Source organism: Haplochromis burtoni, unplaced genomic scaffold (assembly GCF_018398535.1).
Source record: "Haplochromis burtoni strain Fernald_Lab_line unplaced genomic scaffold, NCSU_Asbu1 Contig_227, whole genome shotgun sequence".
NCBI classification, from domain to species: Eukaryota; Metazoa; Chordata; class Actinopteri; order Cichliformes; family Cichlidae; genus Haplochromis; species Haplochromis burtoni.
Window position 1 is genome coordinate 815,413 of NW_024582588.1, and position 9,974 is coordinate 825,386.

At 39.7% G+C, this 9,974-nt stretch overlaps 1 protein-coding gene across 2 annotated transcripts in view; it reads right to left on the bottom strand.

Annotated features, from left to right (window-relative positions):
• Window positions 1-1,945: 1,945 nt before the first annotated feature.
• The window catches only part of mrps23 (mitochondrial ribosomal protein S23), an 8,825-nt gene continuing 796 nt past the window's right edge, over window positions 1,946-9,974 (bottom strand). The window contains exons 2-5 of one of the 2 annotated variants that reach the window (XM_005937124.3): window positions 8,754-8,933; window positions 6,634-6,711; window positions 4,464-4,587; window positions 1,946-2,348 (exon numbers count right to left, since the gene is read on the bottom strand). In XM_005937124.3, the coding sequence (XP_005937186.1) occupies window positions 2,235-2,348; window positions 4,464-4,587; window positions 6,634-6,711; window positions 8,754-8,933 (496 nt within the window). In that variant the 3' untranslated portion in view covers window positions 1,946-2,234. The remainder of the gene's footprint in view (window positions 2,349-4,463; window positions 4,588-6,633; window positions 6,712-8,753; window positions 8,934-9,974) is intronic. The other variant, XM_042226774.1, reaches the window with a different exon arrangement.

Below are 9,974 nucleotides of genomic sequence, written 5' to 3' on the forward strand. Positions count from 1 at the left end.
ACACCCAATTTCTGCACCAGTGGATCATTAGATTCAAACATTACATTCTGATCTGTATGGTAGGCGCCCAGGACTAGGTCTGTTTACATTATATGTGCTTCTCTTAGGTAGTATCATTAGAAGGTAGTAGTAGTATCAGCTTCAAGTTTGGGTTTAGGAGACAGACACCCTCTCTACTTTTAAGATTTACCTTTAAACTTTCCTTTTTGCTGAAGCATATAGTTAGGGTTGGATCAGGTGACCCTAAACCCACCCTTAGTTACGCAATAGGTCTAGGCTGCTGGGGGATTCCCATGATACACTGTTTCTTCTTCAGTCCCCTTTTTCACTCGATATGCATTTGTTTATACACTCTATGTACTTGATTATTAGTTATTATTTATCTCTGGCTTTCTTCCACAGTATATCTTTGTCCTGTCTTCCTCCCCTGGCAGCGCTGTCTGAGGGCAGAAAAAGGTCTAAAAAGGCAGGATCACCGACGGCAAGGATCCACCACATCTAAGATCTAACCCGTACACACATGCCACGTATTTTAACCACTTCTACAGCCCTTCTGTTTCGAAAGATTCCAAGGTGGATTATGTCGATGCAGTTCCTCTGGTACCAACACCAGAGGTGGTGGGAGTCTTCCAAATCGCTGGCAATGCAGGGGAGGATCAGCATTGAGTCACGGATATTAACCTCCTAGGACCTGGCATCCACCTATGTGGACATCACATTTTGGGCCTGGTACCCACTTACGAGGACGTTATACTGCCACTGTTCTATCAAATTTTAAAATAAATGTCCTCATATGTGGATCTAATTTTTCTCAGGAACAAAAATCAGGTAAAAAAAAAAAAAATCTGGTAATTCTTTGTTTTTACATTCATCAGGTCCCAATCAGACGAATTGGCAAATAGAAATTAAAAATGAACCGAGAGATGGCACCATCTTGGACTTTTAAATATTACCAATATTTTTGGAAAAGCTAGCTTGTCATTTTTCATATTCTCCCTGCTCAACCTGTTTATCTATTTTGATGTGATCAGTGATTGTGGTACATCCTGACATTTGATTTTCACCCAGGTGTCATCCACGTACCCAAACCAATGCATTTTTTTGGTTTTCTAGAATAGGACAACAGAGCCCTGTTTTCCACTGAGAAGCTGAACAGGTATATCTAACAAAGTGGCTATTGAGTTTATATCAGGCTAAAACCAGCAGTAGTTTACAAACAGTGGACAAACATTCTATGTCCCCAAATAAAGACAGGTCCGGCCAAGTGATTGCGTGAAGTTCAAACTGTTTTCCTCTTTCTCAGTCTGTACATCCTCGATTTCTTTCCTTGTAACTTGTCGAGGTTTGGAAAGTGCAAAGAAGACATAAGAAACAGGCAGAGTTAACAGGAATTAATGCCATCCTTTTGTTGCAGCTAAATTATGTCAAAAGATGAATGGCACAGCTGCATTAAAACTATTGCATTGTTTCTCTGCATTTTGTGTTCTTTGGCATAACTGAACTGATGATATGCTTTATTTTAAGGGCGACTTTTAATTAAATTCTCAGTGTAGTACCATCTTACAAAAGACCCAATAATTTCTCTCACACACAAAATGAAGGCCAAAGTTTAAAGGCAGTTGATCATCTTAACAACCAAAACAACTTATAGATATGATAAAGTAGCTGTTGGCATAGTTCTCCCGAATTCAAGCTGTAAGACTATTTTATATATTTAAAGTTAATGTGCAAAGGATACACCCTGTGCATACTCGCTTCCTCTTCTGTCCACGTGGTGCTTGTAGGTATTGAGGCATCATTCAACATGTTACGCAGAAATTAATTTCCAGGTCAGCAAGAAGGCAAGATGGATGAGGTGCAAACCACAAAAACTAAAAAAAAAACTTGGGAAATTTCAGATCAGAAAAGTTCAAAACTATTACAATAATTTCACAACAATTCTACATGTTATAACAATGTGTTTTATTGCCAGACATAAGACCTCTAAATACTTATAACATTCTTTTCTGTTTTTTTTTTTTTTTGTAACTTTTCATCTGCACTGACGTGATTTATAGCGCCATTGAATCTTTAATGGCAACATGCTGCCGCTGGTGCAGTGTGCAATGGGCTTTCAAGAAATTAAAAACAGACAATTGTTGGGTGTCAGAAACAAAAACAGAAATAAATTGATCATAACAGCTGGTAAGAGAGAAAATATGCAGTTCACCAAATGATTCTTGAGCTACTGTGATCTATGAATTTTTATCTTCTGTTGTCTTCGTTGTGTCAGTCCCAGCGGACTGCTGCTCTGCCAACATGTCTATCAGTTTCAGGTCAAGCACAGGATCCCTGGACTCGGCCAAAACCTGCAGAATAAAATCAACACAATGATAATATGCAATAATCAAAACAAAACTGTGTTTGTACTTGTGAATTAGTAATCTCTCTCTCTCTCTCTCTCTCTCTCTCTCTCTCTCTCTCTCTCTCTCTCTCTCTATATATATATATATATATATATATATATATTTATTTTTTTATTTTTTTTTTGTTTGTTTTTGTTTTTATTTTGTAATAAAAGCAAAAAAGCAAGCAAACTTTTTCCCTTTTCGAGGTGAGTTTTGAGGTGAAGAATAAAATGAATTTAATCCATTACCTGACAAAGTTGCTGGTTTAAGAAAAAGTGGCTATAGTAATTTATGACAAGAACTAGTCAAAGAAAATAATTTCAGACATTTCTGAAACAAAAAATGAGTTTAACTTCCCCTCACTTTCCCTTCATCCAGAGAAATCCCTGGGTTAGGCCTTTTTCACAGGAGAAAAAGTATTGAAACAATTAAGACGCATTTATTCTAAACACAGCGTTTCAGTGGCTTTTAAACACCAAAATACGCTGTGCCAAAGATTGGTCTACCCCAAGGATTGGGTCTCCCATTGCCAGTGCCAGAAGAATTGATATGATTTAGACATTGGGGAAACCAAACAACCTCTGGCTAAACAGGGACGAACGCTGGTTTGAGCAGGGAGTCAAGGAGAACCCACTCAGGAACCCATTGCACACCCATTTTTCTGCTGTAGCATTGACCCGTATACATGAATTATATGGAATGAAGACACAATTCCAAGAGCAAACACACTTGGCCAGTGCTGACAGTGGTCATCCCATAATCTCTGACAAACTATCCCCACTGCTTCACTGAATGGAACACAAGTAAGAGAGATGTAACATGTGAGACCATTGTTCAATCTGCCTCCATAGTGACATCTCTCACCTTCTCAACAAAATCCAAACTGTTCTGGATGTGGTGTTCAGAGCTGCCTACCAATGGGTTGAGGATCGAAGCCAGAAACGTTGTGATTTTATAGGTGACCCAGTTGATTATACAGACAATTGGTCTTAAAGGCACACCCTGTTTATCCTTCTTCAGTAAACAATACAGACTTGGTGTAGCTTCCCCTGGGTGTAGCCTGTGGTAGGAGGTCTGGTCAAGGGGTTTGTCTTGTTGTAACTGCTTCAGACAATCTTTCACCCTCTTCTTGTAGTCACTTCCTGGGTATTATTTCAGGGGCTCCTAAGCATTTTTCCCCCCCACCAAGCATGGACAAAATTGTCCATAACCTCTTTAAGATCACCATTTAATATTGTGAACAGCAGATGAGACAGTGACGTTTGACTCTGATTAATTTATCCTCAGCAGCAGAGGCGACTCTTGGTTGTCCTTTCCTGGGGCGGTCCTTATGTGAGCCAGTTTTGTCGTAGCGCTTGATGGTTTTTGCGACTGCACTTGGGGACACGTTCAAAGTTTTAGCAATTTTCCAGACTGACTGACCTTCAGTTCTTAAAAGTTATGATGGACTGTCATTTCTCTTTACTTAGAATTCATATTATGGAAAGAACCAATCAGCTAACAGTTGTCAAATAGGGCTCTGAGCTGTGTACGACCCTGACCTCTGCACAACACAACTGATGGTCCCAACCCCATTAAGAAGGCAAGAAATTCCAGAAATGAACCCTGACAAGGCACATCTGTGAAGTGAAAACCATTTCAGGTGACTACATCATGAAGCTCATTGAGAAAATGCCAGGGGTTTGCAGCAATGCCAACAAAGAGTGGCTACTTTCAGGAATCTAAAATATACCATATATTTAGAGTTATTTATCTTTTTCCCCCTTTGCTCCATAATTCTATATATCTTGCTTCATATATTTGATTTCTTTAGTATGTTTCTAAAATGTAAAAGTGGTAAAAATAAAGAAAAACTATTAAATGAGATGGTGTGACCAAACTTTTGACTGGTTAGATAAATCTTTGGATGTACTTGGCACCTTTTTCTTTAGTAAAAACCTTTCGTTTTCACACGACTACATAATTTAGCTGACTGGCATAACATAGTTTGCAGCTCGCAAAAATGTGACCATGTCAAAACAGGGCAAACAACATTTTTGTAGGAACCCAAAGTAATAATTATAACAAGAGTCTTACAGGAGGAGCTCCTCGCCTTCTCAGGATGATACCTTCTTTAAGTAAAGCCTTCCCAGTCTCTTCAAACAAAGAGGACTTATCCAGCATGCCATGGCTTTTTAACTCTCTGTACTTGTCAACAAACCTGCGGGATTAAAAAGATAAGAGGAAGAGTGTGAAAATTGCCTGTCAAACTGTTATCGTTGCATTTTTCATAGATTTAACTTAACTTACGAATGGTAGGTGTATGTGTAGTAAAAATGATTCATGGCGTTACTTCCATTTGCTTTTGACACAGTTGCAATGTATGCTAAAACTGGTTCTTCACACTACTGAATTCCTCTGACCCTTCTTTTCAACAATGTCCTTGTCTTTGAGCCTTGTTTGTTGGGGTCTCATATTCAGTAACGTCACTCAAGTATTCCTTAAAAGTTTCTGTTGTCATTTTGTCTTTTATTGTCCTCACATTCCCAATGTACTGATGTGTACAACTGCAGTAGCCTAAGCTTTAACACATGCTCTGCTGGTGGCTGCCCCCCTTCTAAGATCTGTGTATCAACCTAACATGATGTGATCAAACTTTATTCCAACTACATGATTGCTTTGGCATTGTGCTATTTTCATTGTCACTAGTTTGTTGTGTTCTCTGTCAAAACATGGATGTCGAATTTCTACTGGCCATGAACCATTTCTCACCAAGCTCTACTTGAATGAGTCATAGATTATTGATAAACTGCTAAACAAAAATGCAAGTAATAGATTGAAAATGAGTTTAAAAGCATCTAATATCCAGAGACAATTTTAAAAGGTTTTCAGAAAGACTGGAGTACTGTGTGTGTTATTCTGAACTAGGGGTGGGCGGTATAAACGGTATACGGTAGAAACGATATAAATTTGGCCAACGGTAGAGATTTTGATTATAGCGCTCTACCGCGATAGCGCATGTTGATGGTGTCATCAAGCTGCGGCTATTTGGGTCGAAAGCATCGCAGCGGCTACAAACAACATCATCATCTGCAAATTATGCCGGGCGACAGTCATAGCAAAGAGACGAAGCACTTTTGGAATATGGGGAAAGCCAAAAATTGTGCTTCCTCCACTTCCATACCATTGATTCATTAATGCTGAATTCTCTCGCAGCTGCTCTATTCCCATGTTGTTGCAGTATATTAATGACTAACCTCGTATTGTGGATGGATTATCTCAGTTGTTCTCCTGACTGAAGTTTGGTCCGTTTATAGCATCCTGCCATGCAATTGCATCTGTCCCTAACCACCAGAAACCCTCACGTTAACTTTTATCGAGTGGAAAAGGGTTAGCGGCCATCCTTCAGCTTCCACTGTGCTAATGTTATGCTAACATAGCTGTTTTGCTAGCAATCACATCATTATATACCAGCTAGCTCAACTTCAGTAACCCTACACATGTCACTGCTGTTTAGTTTTCTGTCTTCATTTATGTTGGAAGTGATAGCAGAGCTGTACTTTTTAATTTTTTCAGAAATCTCTCAGTCAGAACATGCTATACAGTATCATGTTTAGGTGGAAACTAGCGAGTTAACTTCCTGCTAACTTTTAACTCCGTTGAATTTAATAAATTCTGTTTTCATGGATGCCTGGATGTTAAATGGTAAATGGACTGGTTCTTATATAGCGCTTTTCTACTCTTCTGAGCACTCAAACTTGATTGTTATACCTGGTAAAGCAGCAACGCTGATCATTTTATTAAAGATGAAAGAATTTAGACACTTTCTAACTCTCAGTGATGCCGCAGTGTTCATTTGACTTTGGGACCTGAAGATGGCGGGGTTTAGGACCCCGATTCCTCCGCGAGGCTCCTGACCATGGCAGCCATAATGCTCCGGCAATCCATCAAGCGGTGCGGCTTCATAGCTTACTACTATGAAGCCGCACGTTGTACTAAAGCATTTTTGACAGATTTCTGCGCGCCATGTACTACATAAAATCGGTTCAAGGTCAGTAAGCACAACCAGAATTCACACATAAGGCGCCCTGTCGATTTTTGCGAAAATTAAAGGATTTTAAGTGTGCCTTATAGTGTGTAAAATACATTATGCAGAAGAAAATAATATACCGCGATATATATCGTTACCGCATATGCTTCAAATTATACCATGATATGGATTTTAGGCCATATCGCCCAGCCCTATTCTGAACACAGTCAAACATACCTCTGACATGTAGAAACGAAGTTTGATTTGGAGAGATCAAGAGCCCGCAAACCTCTCCCATACTGCTCATAGAATCCCCTAGCGAAAACAAAAATCAAACAAAAAAACCCAAAAACAACACAAGTTAGAAGTTAGTGAGGCCTACAAAAACATTTCACTTAGTATCAACACTTAGTTATCACTGTTTAAAATGTAAAATTGTTTCAAACCAAGACTAAATGCCCAAAACATGTGTCCACTCTGTGCTGATCAGAATTATGGTTTTGGTAGAAAAAAAAAGGAAGAAGAATATGCAAACTACATGTATTTTGTCTATATTCCTGTATTTATATTAGAGATGGCACGATACCACTTTTTTATGTCCGATACCGATTCCGATATCATAAATTTGGATATCTGCCGATACCGATATGAATCCGATATAGTGTTTTTTTAATCAACAAAACTGTTTTTTTAAATATCTTGCTGCATTTTGTACAAGTTCATACTCAAGTTTAAAACAACAACTACACTAAAGCTATTCTGTTATACCTGTATGCAAAAAAAGAAATTTCATAGTTCAGTAATACTGATCAATCTAATAAACTTAAACCTACACCATCCTCCCTATTCTGGTATTTTAAAGAGTACTTAACGTAAATATTAAGCAACCTAACTAATAGGGTTCCAACTCCCAGCAACAACAAAAATAAATAAATAAAAAATAGGGAACCACCCCTCACGCTCCACGTCATGAGTAGAAAAAAGTATGTCTTTGTGCCCCCTTTTCCCTGTTCATGCCCTATCGGCCCCCCTGGCTAAACTTTGCTAGATCCGCCCCTGCACAGTTACCAGCGTCAGCTACGTAGAAAAAGATCCTGGTGTAGAAAGTAATATTAAATAAATTCTAACAACAGCTTATCAAGCTTAAACGTGCTGCTGTTGTTCAGCCGCTGGTTTCCTCTTTCTGGTGCAAAGTGGGCCAAAAACAAACCAGAGAGACGGACTCGCGACAGAAAAGCCGATCAGCTGATCGTTAAGCAGTTTCATGATTGAAGTAGCAGCCGGAGAGCGAGAGGCAGTCGCTCGTTAAGCTTAACGCAGGAATGCTTTACAAACATTCAGAAATGGACTTACACACTTGCTTTACTTCTCTCGGGGATAACTTTGTCGGAGATGAAATGCCGGGTTGCTAGCGAAGCTCCAAATGCTATCCAGACCACCGACAGGTCCCGCATGCCACAGCCGCTCTATCACGTGATGCATACTGCTCCGACGTGCTAACGTTCTGAGGTGAGTTACGGCGTGTTGCAAGTTTTGTGAGGTGCTTTCGTGATATTTAATGGATCGGATTACATTTTTTTATTTTTCTCCGATATCCGATCCAGTAATTTAGGTCAGTATCGGACCGATACCGATACGTAATATCGGATCGGTCCATCTCTAATTTATATAAGAAAAAAAAATCTGGGTTAACATCTGAAGAATATTTCTCCCATTTCTGTGTAGTGTTATTTATTTAGGAAACAAAGTGGACCTATGACATATTCATTTTTTGTGACAAATAACCATTCATTTCTCCTCTCTCAGTCGAGACATTTAACATTTTATTTTACAGAACAGAGTTTTTTTTTTCTTCTTTTTTTACAGCGCCCATTCAAAAGGCAACAAGTAGGTATTAGCAATGTTTCAGGTGGTTTTTTTTCCCTTTCTTGTTGCATAATTTGATGACTTATCAATCTTCAGTGAACTGGCTCATCTTGCACTTGAAGGACCTATATGTAATCAAAATGAAATAAATTTTTAATTATAATATTATAAATGAACCTAGCCCATGGACCAAGTTGCATATGGAATAATGTAACATGCATTTCAGGATAATGTATGAAGTATAATACTTTGCATGTTGTTACTGTGAACTGAAACTTATTCTCAAAGAATTCAAATAGAGTATCTGAATACCAGTCTCTTAGATGCTCCACTTCCGACTTTTAAATGAATGCTATCAATCTGAGAGACTGATAAAGCCAGAAATGTATATTATGTGTGTGCTAACGTGCCGTTTTCACAATATTTATAAAGGAGCCTTCAGATATAGGGAAAAAGTTATTTTCGTTGCCATGAGTGTGCCATGAACTTACGTTCTAATTTTATCCTCACTGTAGAAGATTTCAGGCACAGTTTCCTGTTTCTTAGCAGAAGGGCTGGTAACTGGTTCCACATGAAGTGGGGCCCTCATTGGTGGAAAAGTCTTGTACACATCATACCAGAGAGGTTTTTCCTTTGGCTTTATGACTCCAGAGCGTATCAGGTCTCTAACCCTGTTGATAATGTGAAAACACACAATTCCTTATCATTAACTGTACAGGAGAATGCTTTACAAAGGATGGCATTACAACTTCTAATACTGAAACTCTTTTTGCACAAGTTGTTTATGCTTTAAAAATAAAATAAAGTCAGATATTTTTTACCAAGTCATCTCTCACATCCCATGATTTTTAATGTTTGCTGCTTGTGACTGGCTACAGGACTTTGACTGGCAGGCCCCAGTCCATCAGGATCGGCAACAGGACTTCAGCCAGCATTATTACAAACACTGGCATTCCACAAGGTTACGTCCTCAGTCTCATCCTCTACACTCTGTACACCCACGACTTTGTCACCTCCAACAAAGTAACATCATTTTGAAGTTCACAGACAACACTGCAGTGATCAGTCGCATCACTGGGGGGGACGAAGCGGCTTACAGGAGAGACACCGGTCTGGTGTCATGGTGTGAGGACAACAACCTCACATTCAACACTGACAAGACAAAGGAGATAATAGTGGACACGGGGAAGAAGAGGAGGCCTCACCAGTCGCTGTTTATCAGGGGGCCTTGAAGTGGAGAGGGTGAGCAGCTTTAGTACCTGGGCGTCTACATCTCTGAGGACCTCACCTGGTCACTGAACACCACACAGCTGGTCAAGAATGATCAGCAGCAGCTGTATTTCCTGAGAAAGCTGAGGAATTTTGGTATGTTGGCCAAGATCCTCAGCAGGTTCTACAGCTGCATTGTATTGAGCATACTGACCAGCTGCATCATTGCATGGTATGGCAGCACTACTGCTATGGACTGCAAACGCTTGCAGAGAGTGATAACAACTGTGGAGAAGTTCATCAGGACTCCGCTGTCCTCTCTGCAGAGCATCTACCATCGCAGAGTCCAGAGGAGAGCTGCCTCCATCCTCAAAGACCCCACACACCCCGAACACAGACTGTTCACACTTCTGCTCTCGGGGCGGAGGTTCAGAAGTGAGAGATCCAGAACATCCAGAGTCAACAACCCCTTGTTCCCCACTGCCATCAGACAGCTGACCTAT